The sequence below is a fragment of the Cricetulus griseus genome, chromosome 2 (genome assembly GCF_003668045.3).
Source record: "Cricetulus griseus strain 17A/GY chromosome 2, alternate assembly CriGri-PICRH-1.0, whole genome shotgun sequence".
Classification (NCBI taxonomy): Eukaryota; Metazoa; Chordata; class Mammalia; order Rodentia; family Cricetidae; genus Cricetulus; species Cricetulus griseus.
Genome location: NC_048595.1, coordinates 18,625,470 through 18,644,076, shown reverse-complemented (window position 1 = coordinate 18,644,076; position 18,607 = coordinate 18,625,470). Strand labels below are relative to the sequence as shown.

The 18,607-nt window shown below is 49.8% G+C and overlaps 1 protein-coding gene across 1 annotated transcript in view; it reads right to left on the bottom strand.

Moving 5' to 3' along the window:
- Man1c1 (mannosidase alpha class 1C member 1) overlaps positions 1 to 18,607 on the bottom strand; it is a 140,404-nt gene that overhangs the window by 77,537 nt on the left and 44,260 nt on the right. The window contains exon 2 of the mRNA XM_027399656.2: positions 3,975 to 4,071. Coding sequence (XP_027255457.1) covers positions 3,975 to 4,071 — 97 coding nt within the window. The remainder of the gene's footprint in view (positions 1 to 3,974; positions 4,072 to 18,607) is intronic.

Genomic DNA, 18,607 nt, shown 5'->3' with positions numbered 1-18,607 from the left:
TAATTGCCAGAGGCAGGGCCGGCAAAATGGCTCACTGGGCGAAGGCACCTATCGACAAGCCTGACAATGGGTATTTAAGCTCCAGGACCCACACTGTAGAAGACTCCTCTGACCTCCACCTCTTACACACACAAAATATAAAACAGTCATAATCACCACAAGCCCAGGAAATTGAGCCCCTGCCCACTCTGCATAGAGCCAAGCAAGCTTATCTGGACCTGAAGTCCATGCCCCTCTGCCACCCAGCTGGACAGTAAGTGTCCCATATGGCAAACTTGTGGAGGAGGGAAAAGGCAAGTCCTCTGGTCTGAGTGGCACCCCAAGAGTGGGCTGTCTTCTCCGGTGGCCTTAGGAGTGTCTTCCGACTGGGCCTGCTGAGTCGGATGTGGACGAGAACAAGCTACTGAGGCAGTGAAATGCCCAGTTCACAAAAACTGGCCTCAGCAGGAGGATGTGCCCTCAGAGTAAGAACAGCTTTCAGGAAGGATGGGGCAGCATGGGGTGGATGGCATGGTGAGAGGCCACACAGGGAGACCAGAGAGACCAGGATCAAGACAGTGACTGTTGTCACCACAGCTCCTGTAGACCTTGGCAAAGGGAGGCGCCGGTGTGACCTCAGGACCTTCCCCATGTGCAGGCACCCAGTGCAGCTCCCAGGACTAGGCTGTGGGAGCCCATTCCATCTGAGCACTGCATACAGGGGACACTGGGCAGGACCTCCCTGTGAGTCTCACTCAGCCAGCAGGGCAGGATGGGTTTGCCTATTCATGCCTACCCCAGGGCATCCTGCATCTATAGGGCTCAGCCTCCTTGAGGTCATTGGTGACAGCAGAGACCACCCAACAGCCCCCACTGGGTCCAGGAAAGAAGCAGGAGTGTGGTACAGTGCTGAGTTCAGGCCAGCACAGCTGCTCCTACCTCTGGGATCCTGTCTTCTGGGCGTGCTCTCACAGACTCAGAATTCTGAGAACTGTCGCCACTGACAGGGGCTCTGAGACAGGCAGGCCCAGGCTGCGCTCAGTGCTACCAGTGGCTCCAGCTCCCAGGAATAGCTACAGAGAAAAACACTAGCCCAAGATCACTCAACAAGGAAGCAGGGAAGCCCAAATTTGAACCTAGGACTGTCTGACTCTAGAAGGTCATGCTACTAAGGATTATTTATAGCATTGTCTAATGGTCACCTCTACCAGACCCTTTCTGAAGACCCTGGACAGGTCCCAGAGAGTGCCAGGAAAGGGGAGCTAGTGTGAGTCTGGATGGCCTGCTGAAGATTTCACTGTGTATTCAACCCTAGAGTTCCTGGCAGCTGACCCCAGGCCCAGCACCCAACAGTGTGGAGAGTGAAAGAGCAAATGGATCAAAGCAGCCTTCCTGTCTGCTGGCCCCACACCTCTCCCTCCCTTCCCCAGGCCTTGGGGCATCCTGGGAGTGCATGCTTACTGCCAGGAGTGCATGCTTACTGTAGGAACTTGACAATGGGTTCTAGGAGTCAGAACGCATCCCAGACTTCCTGGGGGCGATGGCTGCTCTCATTGGCTTCAGTAGAAATCATTCCTCATTCCTAACACGCGCTCCCATGGATATCCTCACAGAAACCCCAGGACAAAAGCTGCACCATCTGGAGCCCAGAGAGGTTGAGTGACTTGGGTACAGCCACATAGCTAAGGACAGAGGGAGGATTTGCACCCAAGTCTTCTAACTCAAGGGATCTGTTCTTTCCATCCTTCCAGGCACCCGGTCCTCTCCCTCACTTGATAAAGGCCCTAAGGGCTGTGATTTAAATCCTAGGCTCTGAACCTCATAGTGGTGGTGCATGCTTTAACCCCAGCACTCAGGAGGCAAAGGCAGATGGATCTCTGTGAGTTCCAGAACAGTCTGGTCTACAGAGTGAGTTCCAGGACAGCCGGAGCTACATAGAGAAACCCTGTCTCAAAAAACATAAATAAATAAATAAATAAATAAATAAATAAATAAATAAATAAATAAATAAATCCTGGGCCTGGGAACGGTACCAAATAGAGCTGGGCTTAACCCAACCCATCCTAGAAGTGCTTCCTGTAAAACCTAAGGAATAAGCTGGGTCTATACTGAGCAGTTTCAAACATGAACACCCCACTGTCAACACCAGTTCTCCTTTACAGAGAAGAAAAGGGGACGACTTAAACCACTAAAGTCATTTCACAGGAGATGGGCAGATTATCGCTCCAGCCACTTCGGAAGCTGAGGCAAGAGGACTGTTTGAGCCCAGGAGTTCAACATCAGACTGGGCAATATAATGAGAACTACCTCAAATATTTATTATTATCACTCTCATTGCTTTGCTTTTTGAGAAGGGGTCTTTCTGTGTAGTCCTGGCTGTCCTAAAACTCACTCTGTAGAGCAGGCTGGCCTCAAACTCGGTGATCTACCTGCCTCTGCCTCCCAAGTGCTGGGACTGAAAGTATATACCACCACACCTGGCTCAAATATTTTTTAAAAATTAATACAAATACTCTGTGATAGTTATTCTTCACTGTCAACCTGACTGGATTTAAAATCACAACGAGACTCTGGGTGTAACTCAGGGCACAGACTGAACTTAAAAGCTGAGCACCAAATCCATCTCTGTCTGCTCTCTCTCGATGACAACAGCCACCTCACTCTCCTGTCCCCACACCTTCTCCACGTGACGGACTGTAAGCCTTTAAACTGTGAGCCATATAAACTCTCTTTTCCTTAGGTTGATTTTTGTCAGGTATCTGGTCATAGAAAGGAGAAAAGCAACCAACACACATTCTTTCTCATTTATAGAAAAACAATTTACCCTGAATTCCTCCCACAGAGTCAAAACTGTATATACAAGAGTAAATGCACGGGAGGGAAAATCGGTAGGACATGAACAAAGATGTCAACAGCAGCTACATTTACAAGACAGATCAACTTTCATCTGTTCATTTATTTTGCCCACTTTGTAATTTTTGGAGCCCTTTTCCTCCTACATTCACAAATGTATAAGGCTGTTCAAATCCATGTCCCTTGCTCCTGCCGCACGGGTGACTCATTTGGACAGGCAGAGAGACTCCAGCACTGACTGCGGGAGGAGGGTGTGGGTCTGGGTCTCGTTTTAAACACCAACCCTGACACTGGGACGTCCACTCACGGGTTTCTCTGGGAAGTTCCAGCTCAGGCCTGCTTTTCTGGACCCAACTCCAGCAACCTGTATTCTGATGGGAGAGCTTGTAGGTTCAAGATACCTTTATTCAGATAAATACCAGCCAAACGCAAGCCAGAGCGTGCCAGGGGCAGCTGAGCAGGGAGGCCAGGGAGAAGGGGAGGGAGAGGAAGCTTCCATGCGCTCTGCGGTCCCTTAAGAGCCCATGCCGTGTCACCCTGACCTCACCTAACAGGCATGGCTAACTGTCCCCTACAGTAATCCTCTGGAGTGAGGACTAGGAGTATGGTGCTGCCCTTATCTGGTCCAGCATAGCATCCTTCCCTAAAGGAAGGGGATGGCCAGGCTGTCCAGAAAAATCTTCTCTCTAGAGTGACATCTGAACTAGGATGCTGGTCTTGCAGACTTTAGGAGGTACACAAAGGGGCTCTAGGTCCAGAGAATGCTGTAAGAGGGAGGTGACACAGCCGGAGGCTGCAGGAGAAAAACAAGGGCACGTGGCCAATCTGCTGTCACCAGGCAACGTGAGCGACACCCTGGAATTTTATCTAAAGGCAGCCCAAACCCAGTCTCTTTTATACACGTTTGGTCTCTTTGAGGACAATGCCACCTTACCGCTACCCTCCAGTAAAGTGGATTTACCAAATCTTTCGTGGTCTCGTCTCCAGACCCTGTCTCTCACCATCCTCACCTTCCCAAGCTCTACTGCTGGGATGTAAGGTTGTCGGAGTGGACAGAAGCACTTGGGTCCTCTGAGTCGAGCCAGAAAAGGGCAGACCAAAGTGACGCTGCACTGGATGCCCCAGGGTCTGTGTCAACTCACCGAACATGTTGCCCTCGTAGCCGTCCTTTGTGAGTGGCCGGAGCTCATTCTTGCCCATCGCATAACGGCGGTAATTCTGCCACGCAAACCGCATCATCTGCGGGAAAGAGCAGGGGACCAGACCCTGGTGAGACGATGCTGGTGGCCAATGGTGCCCACCACACCCTCTGCAAGGTCTCAGCTGGATTTCATTCCCAATCAGAGCTGCCTGGAAAGCCACTCCCTCCAGTCACTCCACACACTGGACATCACCCAGGGGTTTCCCACCTAAACCACCTCCTAGGCAGGGAGTGTGGCTCAGCGGTGGGAGGCCTGCCCATGGTATTTTAGGACCTCCTTTTGATCCACAGTACTGCAGAAGAAAAAAAAAATCAAAGGAAGGCCAAGGCCACCTCTTCCATGCAGCCTGCCCTGCCCTGCCCTGGTTTAAAGTAATCCTCTCAAGGGAAGAGAAAGAACTCATTTACTCACAGGGAGAGTGCCTGTCTCAATTTACCAGATGACCTCCCCTCTCCTCCTTCCCCCTAACAAAGTATTGTCACCGTCTATACATAAGAAGCTGGGTCAGAATGGGGGTGACCTGACCAAACTGCCCCCGAGGGTTATCGAGAGGGCTGGGTATGGAGTCCACACCCTCTGGTTCAGAGTGTCGGGTCTGTCCCCTAAAGACAAACGAGTCTCTATAGACTGTGCTGACCCACCCCAGACATCATGGGCTCCCTTGGACCTTAGCTGTTATTTGTGATTTTTATGGCTGTGGACCAGGAGCTCCTTGAAACCAGACACTATACTTGCCTTGCCTCAGTTTCCCTGACAGAACCCAGCCCAGGACACAGTATACACTCTCAGAGTGCCTGCGGGTTGCCACTCACTATGTGCAAGAGTCTCAACATGAAAGCTTTGCCAGCCCCACGGGAGTGTTGATCCTGGTTCCCTAGATGCACTTAGCCCTGGAGGCTGAGGGACACAAAGTGACAATCTGTGCCCACCCTGCTCCCTCATCCTGAGTCTCCCTCATTTGCTTTTACGCTGTGCCCTTTCAGCTTTGTTTGTTTGTTTGATTTTTGGCTTTGGTTTTTGGTTTTTCAAGACAGGGTTTCTCCGTCTAACCGCCCTGGCTGTCCTGGAACTCACTCTGTAGACCTGGTGGCTGGCCTCAAACTCACAGAGAGCCACCACTGCCCAGCATCCTTTCACTTTGTATGGTAGGGTGCAGGAGGAAGGCTGAGGAGGGTGGGGATGAGCTCTGGGGTGACAGTGGAATGGAGCACAAGGCAGGATTTGCAGGAGGTGCAGGTACTTGCGGAAGCAGCTGGTGCAGAAGACAGAACTTGGGCCTTGAGTTCTAACCCCACCTCTGCCACCACCCCCAGCTGGTATGCCACTCTTTGTGAGAAGTCTGCTTTAACAAGGCTCGGGGACGCCTGCCCAGCCACAACGGAAAAAGGAAGCAGAAATGCCTGCCTCCAGTGGGAGGGACTGGCAAACACTAGACTCCCTTCTTGGCCTTCAGAGTCTCTGTATGGATCTCCTAACCCCTTCTACTCCCCACCCTATCTGTCAGTTCTCAGTGCCAGCCAGAGCTGTGAGCCCAGACGGGTGAGGCTGGTCCCAGGCTTCTGACCATGCAGGTCTGGTGCAAGGCATGGACTTGCCCTTATCAGTTCATACATGCTGTGGCTGGTCCCTGGGCCACACAGAGGACCACCTGTATCACACAGGTGAGCTTCCTTTACCGAAAATGCTTGAAGCCAGAGCATTCTGGATTTCAGGGGTTTTTTCTCAGTATTTCAAATATCTGCATACACATAATGAAATATCTTGGAGAGGGATCCAAGTCTAAACAGGAAATTTGTGTTCCTCCTATATACCTAAGGCATGTGGCCTAAATGTAATTTTACTGCATTTGTGTTTTGAACATGACCTGTTACATGAAGCCAAGTGTGGAAGTCTTCATTTGTGAAGTCATGTTGTCTCTCCCAAAATTCCAGAGTTTGGATCATTTTTGGGTTTCTTTAAAAGCCCCCCCCCCTTTTTTCTCTTTTGATTTTTCAAGACAGGGTTTTCTCTGTGGCTTTGGAGGCTGTCCTAGAACTAGCTCTTGTAGACTTGGCTGGTCTCGAACTCATAGAGATCCTCCTGTCTCTGCCTCCCGAGTGCTGGGACTAAAAGCGTGTGCCACCACCACCCGGCTTAAAAGTATATTTATTTTTATTTTATGTATGGTATTTTACCTGCATACATGTAACAAGTACATACCTGGTGCCTGCAGAGGCTAGAAAGGCAACAGATCCCCTGGAATAAGTTACAGGTGGTAACTGGAGTTACAGCTGCCATGTAGGTATTGGGAACTGAACCCAGGTCCTCTGGAAGAGCAATCAATGCTCCTAACTGCTGAACCACCTCTCCAGCCCCTCAGCTGGGTGGGTTTTGTCTTTTGGTATTTATTTACTTATTTCGAGACAGAGCCTCACTGTATGGCTCTGTCTGGCCTCAAACTTGCTAAATAGACCAGGCTGGCCTTGAATTCACAGAGATCCACCTGCCTCTGCCTCTGCCTCTGCCTCTATCTCTGCCTCCCGGATGCTGGGATTAAAGGTGTGTGACACCACATCTGGCTTTCATTTAGGATTTTTAAAATTAAAGCTATTTGATCTATAGAGTATGTTTGCTTGTTCTTTGAGGCAGGGTCTCATGTCGCCCTGCATCCGAAGCCCTTCAACTTGTACTTATTGGTTGCCATTTCTCAGTATTTCCGAACACTGCCAGGCTTGATTTACGCTGCCCCGTGTTTCCTGCTGCAGTACCTGTCTCTGCAGCAAGCCGTGCTGCATTCACCATGCTCCCCAGGCTTAAAAGCTATTTCTTCTGGTAATCATTGCTGCTGTGACCAAAATCCACAGAGGAGGGACCTCACACAAGTGTGGGCTGGACTCTAGAGGAATGGCAGGGTGCTCTAGCACCACATCCCCATGTCGAAAATAGGTGAAACTGAGGCTCCAGGATGAAAAGTGATTGGGGCTGCACAGCTAACCAGACTGGAACAAGCCAAGGCAGCAGGCCCTATCATAGACAGCCATTGTGGGGCTCCCTGCTCCCACGGCCCATGCCAATGTCATGGCAGTGCATGGCAAGAACTCAGCACAGGCCTGGAGGCCTGCCTCTATTCCTCTGTTATTTTCTACTTATCTCGAATTGGCAATAGCAGAGAATAATTGCTGGGTATGCGTGCGGAGGGAGAATAGAGTCCTCCCTCCCTCTCTTCTGTGAAACCCCCCACCCCCGCCACTGCAGTTAGCAGTGGGGTAGGCAGCAGCAAGATCTCAGCACACAAACCATGGAAAGGCTGAAACAGAGGTGTGCAGGCTGCTGCACCCCACTGAAACCACCCCTACTTAGAAGTGAGTGTTCAGGAGGCGTTATGGGGATCACAGGTGTCTACCCAGTCTCACCAGAGCTGTCCCCTTTGGGCTGTGGCCTGTCTGTTCTCATAGACAGCCACATAGGTGGAACATGACAGAGGTAGCCAAAGGCACGAATGACCCCTGTGTCATCTGGGGCTGGTCTGGGAAGACATCACAACTGCCTCTATGTGCAAACCCTCAAGTGCATGTGTGCTGCCCCCAGGCCCAGGTGCTTGGGTATCAGATGAGCGTGCACACACCCAGCAAGGCCTGGGCGTGGGCTGCAGTTTGAGCTGTGCCGTGGAGGTAATGTTCTCACAGCCCCGCCCTCTCCCCTGCCAGCTGTTCATCATCTTCAGGTCCCAGCTGAAGGATGCCTGTGCAGGCAGTTCCAGCCCTGCCTGAGTCAGCTCATGTTTCAGCCAAGATCATCTCGGTTACATAGTGTGTTCGAGACCAGTCTGGGCTGCGTGAGAACCTGGCTCAAAAACCAACCAAGACAACAGGTATCTGGGTGTCTGGGGTCAAGCTGTTTTCCCTGCTGCCTTTGATTTAGTCTCTCACACCCTATTAGTGTTGCACACCCACCGCTGTCTAGGCACTGGCTCATGTTGAATATCTGCTCGATCAATGAATGAAAAAGACAATCAGGAAAACTGGACCCATGGCCAGGATGCCTTATGTGGGACACAGATGGGACCCAGCCACTGAATAAGCGCTGCTCAGTGACAGTCTTCAGAGGAGCCTACTGGGCCCCAAGTGCTTAGACAGACGTGTAGGGATACAAGGGGCACATGACGAGATTTGTCCAAAGGTATGAACAGTAGCAATGTGACCTAAGGTCCTAAAAGCCTCGAAGGTCCCTCAGGCTCCCTCCTGTCTCGCCCATGTTCCTGAGTGGAACATTAAGCTATCTCTCCCGGGATATGGATACGCCCAGTGATGGGAAGTGCTCACCTTACTGGGCAGCTCAGAATGTCAACTGCAGGATGTCACAAGTCCTTCCTGAACCCATCAAATCTATTCTCCCCTAGTTTACAGAGGGAAGAAGTAGCTTCCACACCACACACATGTTCACTTTGGGGACCCAGCTCTCATGTCACCCTAGCTCAACAGCCCTGCTCTGTCAATAACCTCCGGACCCCGTGATCAGCCACGGCACCCTCTGTGACTACACAACTTCCTGCGCTACGTGCTCCCGGGGTAACCCACCACTTAATGTCCTCATTTGGGTAAAGTGTAGGAACAGGATCAACCCGCCTCAGCCACCCTGCGGCTGTGGATCTGCCCTTTCTTCCTGGTGACTTCTGTGCCACTGGGCTGTCTGCCATCCCACGTTACTCAGATTTTTGTGGATCCAGATCTGAGGATGAAACTCGATGTCTGCTTTGAGCAATTCGAGGACTCGGACTAGATGGGCTGACATCTTGTGCAACCCAGATTTGGGGCGTAAGTGTAGAAGGCTGGGCTGAGGAGGAGGAGTCTACCAGAGGCCTAACTCTTGGATCTGGTGCCACTCACCAACCACTAGCCAAGAGCTCATCAGGCTGTCAGCAAAAATCCATCTCTCTACTTTTGTATGAAAAGACTGAGGAAGGCTGAAATACAGACATTGGCCCAGTACAGGCAGCACAGACCAAATACTTTTGCTCCCCTAAGGAAAATAAGAGGTTTAGGCTGGCGGGATTGTTCTTGGAGAACTCATTTTGGCTGCCTCTGATCATTCCTTTTTGTTCTGAATGCTTACGAATCACTAACGTAAGGCCCTGTTAGTCCCATTAGGATGGCTATATGCAGAAAGATGACTGTAAAGTCACCGTCAGGGATGCAGGGAGACGGAAGTCCTCAGCAATGCCGGGTGGCTGTGCACAGTAGCTCTGGGGGGTTCAGCAGGAAAAGTTTCCACGGGGAGTGTTCTAGTTTCTTTTTCTGTTGTGATAAACACTCTGATCAAAAGCAGCCTGGGGAGGAAAGTGTTTGTTCGTCTTACAGTCCACATCACAGTCTTTCGTGGAGAGAAGTTGAGGCAGGAACCTGGAACAGAACCCATGAGACATGCCGTCACCGGTTCACTCGCTCACGTTGGTTCCAGCTCAGCCAGCTTTCTTATATAATTCAGGACCGCCTCTGCCTAGGAGTGGCGCTGCCCACAGTGGGCTGGGCCCTACCACATCAATCGACAATCAAAAGAAATTCCCACAGACATGACCACAGGCAAGCCCACCACCGAGATACTCTTGCTAGGTGACTCTTGGTTATGCTGACAATAAAAACTAAGGGAGTTAGTATTCCATTGAGTCTAATCCCAGGTAAAATGGCTGTACAAAAGAGTCAGCCCAGGAGGCCCAAAAGGTTCATCCTCAGAAAGGTTTGCTTTTGAGGTTGGGCTTCGGCCAGCCTCTGGAAAGGTGAATTTCCTGAGTGTTCCACCACTGGATGACTGATAAGGAGGCCCACTGAACCAAGACCATGCGAAAGCACACAAACACCTGCTTTTCTGCCTGGGGCCCGCCCAGGATTTCAGTACAAGTTAGGCAGAGGGTCCTGACATGACCAGTCTCTAAAGAGTCGCAATCTCAAGCTGCAGGTACATCCTGTGCAGCCTCACTGGGAGGGGACCCTAGAAACCTGCACCTGTTGCCCCCCTGCACTGCTGCCCCTGTGTTTACTCCTCGGTTAATTTTGGTGCACGCCTCTTGCCTCAGTAAACCACGCTTGTGAGTGAGACGGAGCACTGAGTCCTGCAGCAAGACCTCCTACAGAACCACTGAATCTAGGAGAAGTCCTGAGGACCCCTGACACACACCCGGAATTAAAACATAATGTCCCAGTCAGTGTGAGCTGTCACCTGGATGCAGCTAAAGTCTACTGAGGGAGTCCCAATGGCCACTGGGTGTGGCCATGTCTGTGACTGTAAGAATAATCTTCATGGAGGTGGGAAAGTCCAGCCCACTGTGGGCAACACCATCCCTAGGCAGGTGGGCCGGGGCTGTGTAATAAGCTAGCTGAGCATGGTACCAAGGAGTGAGCCAGTGAGCAGCAGTCTCCATGGCTTCTGCTTCGTTCCTGCCCCTGTTCCGCTTATTGGCAGGCTATGACCTGGAAGTGTAAGTCAAATAAACTCTTTCCTCCCCAAGTTGCTGTGATTACCATAATAACCAAATGAAATTAGATCACACATATCTACATAGAGACTTGGGCACAAATGCTCGTGGCAGCGCTATTTCAAATTGCCCAAAAGGGGAATAAACCAAATGCCCATTGACTGGTGAATATGTGGTATATCCATCCAAAAGAATACTGAGTGGCCATAGAAAGGAAGAGATGCAGCAATACTAATGAGGCTTAAAACCATACATTAAGGGAAAGATCCAGGCCCAAAAATGCCACCTAAGGGGCTGGAGAGATGGCTCAGAGGTTAAGATCACTGACTGCTCTTCCAGAGGTCCTGAGTTCAATTCCCAGCAACCACATGGTGGCTCACAATCATCTATAATGTGATCTGGTGCCCTCTTCCGGCAAAGCATTGTATACATAATAAATAAAATCTTTAAAAAAATGCCACTTAATGTATGATTCTAATTAAGAGTGATGTCTAGAAAGAAACCCTAGAGACCCAGTGGGGTGCTAGTTTCTAGAGGCTATGGAAGGGAAAGGGGAGGAGACTGCCAATGGAGCTGAAGGTTGGGGGTCAGAAGTCAACAGTGTCTTCCCACAGTGTTCTCTGAGACAGGGTCTCTTTACTGAGCTCACCAGTGTGGCTAGGCTGGCTGGCCAACAAGCCCCAGGGATCCTTTTGCCTTCCTCAAACCCTAAGGATGCAACACACCAACCCAACAGAAAGAGAAAGAAAAGTCAAAAAACACCCACAAGGAAGGACCTGCTGCATCTGGAGTAAAATGCAACTGGCAATGACTATCACTACTGAGGCAAAGGATGCTATTGAGACAGCTGACAGATTTGAATGGCAGCCTCAGGACCAGAGAGCACCTCTGGGGTGGGGGGCAACTTCCGGTTCTAAGGGGCTTTCTTCCTGTGGGAGGGGTCTGATCTTGCTGAAAATACACAGATAAGTATTTGGGGACATTATGTCTGCAACATAATCTCAAATGGCCCAGAAAACTACCAAGTACATTTACACATAAGAAAGAGGAGAGAGAGAGAGAGAGAGAGAGAGAGAGAGAGAGAGAGAGAGGGAAAAAGAGGAGGGAGGGAGGGAGGGAGGGTGGGAGGGTGAATGCATTAGAAAACCTTGCCAAAGGTCAATGCCATCTTTACTCAAATGTCTGTCCTGCAGATTTCTATTTCCCAACATGGTAGAATTCAGTGTAGAACACCGCCCTTGTCAGCCACCCTGCAGGTCTTCCCACCCCAGGGCCTCCCCAGCCTGGTGGGCTCGTCACCAAACACAGCCTGTCCTAGAGAAGACAGAGCCCAGCAAACAGAGTGGGAACCAGAGACGGGGCTGCTCCTTTTAGAGTGAGACCCCATGTTCACATGGACTTCCCATCCTTAGTGGGTTTTCTTTTTTAATTAGAGGCTCCTTTTACAGTTCCGAACACTTTCCAGAAGTTTCACTGGGTGCCACTTCTAGGCTGCCCCTCCCTCTGGGCCCACTCTGGGCCCTCATCGTCCCCTCCAGCACTCATCTCTTGCTATGGGTTGGATGTGGTTTGGCCCCAGGGTAACGGAACTGTAAGGTGTGGCACCCCTGAGCCAAGGGGGCCAAGTAGAGGTGACCAGCTCTCTGGGGCATGACATTGGGAAAGGATTAATGGAGGTCTTGTTGGAGGGGGTTGGGTCACACTGGATGGAATTGGCTTCTAAGGAGGAGAATTATTTTAGAGTGGGTTCAGATTCTTGTCTTGCTCCGCATCCATTTCCTCTTTCTGCGCCTTTACCATGACGTGGCTCAGCGATGGGGAGTGTAGCATGACGCGCTGCTGGACTCCACAACCTCGAGCCAAATTGATCTCCTTAAAGTATCCACTTCAGACATTTTGTTATAGCAGCACAGAGAAGGCCTGGCATTTTACACATAATTTAAAAAATAAGGTTGATGCCTATCTATGCACCTGTTTGTAGTTAATATAGACAAAGAACACATGCCAAGTGGTCAGCACTTGGGAGGCAGCGGCAGGTGGATCTCTGAGTTTGAGGTCTACTGAGTCTACAGAGAGAGTTCTAGTACAACACACACAGAGACACACACCGAAAACAAAAACCAGGGAGAGACTCGGGGTGGGAGGGTGGGGAGGCGGTGTAACACAGATTTAGTGTCGAAAAGCAGACAGAAGGAAAACAATTACCCATCATTCAATCTGACCACACTCCTACCCTGTATCTTGTTGCTCCCTATGAATATGACACAAACACACTTAGTGTTATGACAGACACTTCCTAAACATAACTTTTAATAGCTACGTAAAAGCCCGGAGCAGATCCATCAACTCTTACTTCATCTTCCTGCCCAACCATAGACATTCATGCGATTTCTAGTTTGAAAAGTAATGATATGGTGAGAATCTTTGTACACAAACTATTTCAAAGACTTTCCTTCGCCCAGAGCCTCATTCTATACAAACGAGAAGTTATTGGTATTGTGTGTGGGGTTTGAAGATGACAACAGAGGAGGCTGGAGCAATGGCTCTGGGGGAGGTGGGTAAAGTGCTTACTGAACAAGAATGAGGACTTGAGTTCATCACTCAGCATCCACAGAAAAAGCTGGGCCCAGTGGTGCAGGCATATAACCCCAGCACTAGGCAGAGCCTTGGGGCCTCATTGATCAGCCACGCTGACCCAAACAGCAGATTTCAGGTTCAGTGAGAGACCCCCGTCTCCAAAACTTAGATGGAGGGGCCAGAGAAATGGCTGTTGCTGAAAACCCAAGCTCAGTTTCTAACCTCCAAGTTGGGCAGCTCACAACTACTATGATTGTGGCTCCAGGGAATCTGACATCTCTGACCTCAGTGGGTATTAATACACACACACACACACACACACACACACACACACACACACAAGACTATAAAGCAAATAGTTTATTTACTCAATATTGTGTAAAACTTGCCCTAGCCAGATGCTGTGGCTCACACTCATGATGCCAACACTCATGAGGTGGAGGCAGAGGTATCCCTGCAATTCAAGACTGTAACACAGAAGACCAGCTCAAATGTAGGGATGCTGAAAGGGTCATGGGAGGCCCTGGGCTACAGAATGAGACCAAGGTCCTACTTCCACGTCTCATCTTCCCTTCTCTGCCCCAAAGCAAAAGGTAAACCTACTGAGTGGCCACTGCTTCCCTGACTTAGACATGGCATCAGACACGACAGGACCAGTGCTTTCAAAAGTAGTTATGCGAGGGCCTTTAAAAAAAGGCTGAGATGCAAAATAGTATACAAATATTTAAAAATATATTTTCAAATCTTTAGTGCCAGGCAAGGAATGATATATATATATATATATATATATATATATGTATATGTATATGTATATGTATATGTATATATGTATATATGTATATATGTATATGTATGTATGTTTATTTTATATGTGTATATATGTATAAATATTATATCTGCCATATATACACATATGTATATATATAATATCCAATATATATATACATATATATTATATCCATTAAGTGGAAAAGCAAGATATAAAATTTTATGTCATGAAATCCACAATGTATGTATATATTAAAGAACTTGAAAAACAGCAAAATATTGACAGCAGTTACATCTCAGAGTGACGTGTTTGGTGGTTTTTATTTGTATTATTCTATATTTTTTTGAATTTCCACAATGGTATCTGGAAATATTTGCAATATGAGAAACAAAGGTTGTTAACATGAAAAACAGAAGAAATAGCACGATGTCCTGGGCCAAAAGGCAATACAAGGGGCAGATGGAGGCAAATGGTTTGCTAGGAAAGAACGGTGTCCAAAGCTGAGCATTGTCCAACAGGAGGAGCAACACAAAGAGGAGCCCAGGACCAAACAGAACCTCAGAGCCTGTTCTGCTGAGTCTGTGTGTCAACTTGACACAGGGACATTTGAGAAGAGAGAAAACCATTTGAGAAAATGCCCCCACCAACTTGGCCTCTAGACAAGGCTGTGATTTCCTTAGAGATTGATGTGGGTGGGCCCAGTCCAGCCCATTGTGGGTGGGGCTACCCCTAGGTTGGAGGCCCTGCATGCTTGAAGAAAGCAGGCTGAGCAAGGCATGGGGAACAGCCTGTAAGCAGCTCTCCTCCATGTCCTCTGCATCAGCTCCTCCTCCGGGTTCCCGTCCTGACTTCCTTCAGTGAAGGAGTGGGGCCTGAGAGTTGTAAACAGAAATAAGCCCATTCTTTCCCAAGTTGCTTTTGGTCATGGTATTTTATCACAGCAATAGAAACCATAACTAACACATGGCCCAAGACACAATCTATTCCCAATGTCCCAATTTCATAAAAACTATGTGAGTGTCGGAGAAATGACCTGCCCCAGCCAGGACATAAAGGTTAAGACGAGACAAATGGCTGGGGTTGAGGCAGCCTGGGATACAGCAGATGTTCACGCCAGAGTCAAGGATAGGCAATCACCATTTGTGCATGTGTGTGTGTGTGCAGTCACACACATGTACATGCACATGCTAGACAGAGCGTGGCTCCCACAAGCCTCTAGAAGCCTCATTTCCACCCAGAGACTACATATCAACAGACCCCAGAGCCTTCTCTTCACCTGAGCCCTCGAGGGTGGAGAGCAATGCGCCACCACAGCCACAAGAGAACAAGAGTCAGACCCCAAGATGCCTCTATCTCTTTGTCCACCAACACAAGTTCCCATCCACCTGATCAAACGGCCATGACTCAAGGCCACCACATGAATGACACTGGTGGGGAGCAGGCTCCCAGCATCACTGAGACTTTCTCCTGCAGAAAAAACGGTTCCACTGTCTTCCCAGGCATGGATGCCCACACCACTGAGGTCCTGGGAACAACCCACACCACAGAAAAGAAGCCTATAAGCAAGGGGACACAGTCCCAATGATGGCTTCTGAAGAGGAAAGAAACACCATGCTTGGGACAGAAAGTTACATGGACCATTAGATAAGAAGTGAGCAAGCACCAAGCCAGGGTGATGTGTACTCTCTAGGATCCACTCAGACTAGGGGGATGACTCTGTCTGTAAAGTGCTTGTCCTGAAAGCTTAAGGACCTACGTTCTGTCCCCCAGACATGGTGACAATGCAGTACTGGGGAGGCAGAGAGAAATGGAGCCTTGGAGCTCACAGGCCAGCCAGCTTGTCCCAACTGGTGACTTCCATTACAGTAAGACCCTGTCTTAAAGAAAAAAAGATGGATGGCACACACGGGCACAGGCACCCGCACACACGTGCACATAGCCTCACCTGGCCAGGCCCAGCATAGCTGCTTCCTCCCAAGCTAAGAAAGGGAATGGGTTTCCCAGTCATTCAAGACCACAACGGGCATCCTGACTGGACACCTTACTGGCACCACCCTGCAGTGACACCAGTCCCATCTGTAGGGCCAGATGGGAAAGGGTTTGGTCTCTAATGACACTGGGATCCAATGACTGCATGCACAGATTGGAGCCGTGGGCGGTGTGTGGCTTCTCCCCACTTTTGTGCAGTTTAAGGAGCCAGCTGCTGGCTAGACACCCAGCAGCCATTCCTGCTGGCTCATTTTCTGTTAAATAATTATTTATTTATAAATTATATTATGTATATGTGCAGATCGGGGCACAAATGTATCCTGACATACATTTAGAAGTCAAAGAACAACTTGCAGAAGTCAGTTCTCGCCTTCCATTATGTGGGTCTCAGGCATTGAACTTAAATCATCACTACCGGCAGCAAGCCTCTACCCACTGAGCCATCTCTCTAGCCCTCTTTTTCTTCTCTGCTCTCTCTCTCTCTCTCTCTCTCTCTCTCTCTCTCTCTCTCTCTCTGCCTTTCCTTTTTTTCATACAGGGTTTTATTCTGTAGCCCTAGCTAACTTAAAACCTACTATGTCACTCAGACTGGTCTCAAACTTGCAGCTATCCTCCTGCCTCAGCCTCCCAAGTCCTGAGATTATAGACATGAGCCACCATTCCTGGCTTGTACCTGTTGTCTTCCACCTAGCCAGGCTGTGAGTGCAACAGGGGAGCTGGCACACGACCTCGGCTCTGTTTTGTAGAGCTGCCCCTGGGGAAGGGACAGGGAGGTGATGTCCACTTCTCACGCACAGGCTTGCTTGACTGCTCAGGGGCAGAGACAGGAAATGGCAAGTAGTGACTATGATGGACCTGCCTGTGGCCAATCAAGCCCCACCTACTGCCCTCAGGGACCTGGACCAGAGCCTCTGGAACTCATGGCTGGCAGTTCAGGCACCATGGCTAAGTGTGGTCTTAGAGAACAGAACTCCTTGCCATCCCAAGTGTGGCCTGGACACATCATGAACTGGGGCACCCTAGACAGCACCCCAGACCTGCAGAAGCCCACAGGCTACTCTCAAGCTCTGCCTCTATTGGCTGTGTGCCCTTGCTGTGGTGTCTCAACCTCTCTGAGCCTCAGCTTTCTCATCTAAGATGGAACAGGAATAGTTGACTCTTGCAATCACCTGACAGAGAAAGACAACAACACTGGTAATGTGTAGCATGGCGGCTAGTGTAGAGAAGGTGCCCAATAAGAAGTGGTGGCAGGAGATTACATCCTGTTAATTATCCACTAAGTATCTCCCCACCCACAGGCAGCATCAGAATCCCCAATGAGCCCCTCCACAGGCCTCCAAAGCCATTCTCCACACTGGAGCCCAAGCAGTTATTTGAAATGCAAATTTATTCCCAGCGCCACGCTGCTACCCCAACACACTTAAAACACTTTCATCAGACAGAAAGAGCAAACTCCTTAATGAAGCCCTCAAGCCCAAGTCCCACCCACTCGAGTCTCCAGCCAGTTCTCCCTTAGTGGTTCTGCCGGCTCCGGCCCCCCTGCCACAGGACCTTTGCAGGTGATCTTCACTCCCCAGGTGCGCCCCTCCCTCTTCACTGCTTTTCGAATCCCACTGTTCGTAGCTCTCGGTGCGTTTGGGACGTTTGGGTGGGGAGCGTGGTTTCATGTAGGTCAGGGTGGCCCGGAACTCACGATGTCACAGTGTAGTTGAGGATGGCCATGGCTTCTCCTCCTTCTTCCCAAATGCTGAGATTACAGGTGTGTACCTCCACACTTGGTTTAGTTGTCACTTGTTACCGAATCCTTGCTGGCATTCCGCATCAGGACCAGCCTCCCCATTGTGTAGACTAATTAGGATAAAAGCTCACGCTCATTGTGACTTGCTAGTTTACATCTAGTTCCCCACCAGAGCATGGGTGTGGGCTCCCCTGCTCACCACTGGCCCTTGCACCTATAGGCTCTGCATGAATACATACATTCAATGTCTCAGGCAAGTAACAACATAGGAGACACACACACACACACACACACACACACACACACACACACACACACACACACACACACACACACACACACACGGTAATTCCCCTTCTTGCAGATCTCATGAGATTAGCCCACCATCGTGCTCACTATCAGAGAAGGAAACTGAGGCAATACCCTGAGGGTCACAGCAAGCTTCAAGCCCACAAAACTCACCTGTCTCTTTTAGCAACCTGTGCTGTCCACAGTCACCCCAGCAAATACTCAAGAACCCCTAGAAAGTGTCATCAAAAGCTGCCACATCCTGGGCGGCAGAGCCAGTGCCCTCCCTTCTCAGGAAATAGCACCCGACCGCCATCCTGCAGGTAGCTTTGGCCAGAACCTCCCAAGTCTCCTTTTATCCACACCTCACAGCCATCAAGCCTGAGGGCACCTCTCACTCACCTGTCCCACACCCTCCCTGTGCACGAGTGGCTCTCCCCTGACTCACAAACCTCCTGTGATCAACTCCTGCCTCTCTGACTTTTCCCTGAACTCCATCTCTGCTCACCATGCTTCAGTCACAAGAACCTTTGAGCTGGCCTCAGACACACCCAACCCCAAGTAGCACAGTCGTCCCAGAGCGGCACCTGTGAGTCGGAGATATCACAGGGCCAAGATGGTATTAATGCTTCCGGTGGATCTAGACTGTTAACCAGCTGAGCTTGAACCTGGGAGATGAGCCTGATTATCTGGACAAGTCACCATGATTGCTAGGATCTGGGCAACGGTGTCAGAGCCACAGTGGTGGGCACTAAAGGCCTCTG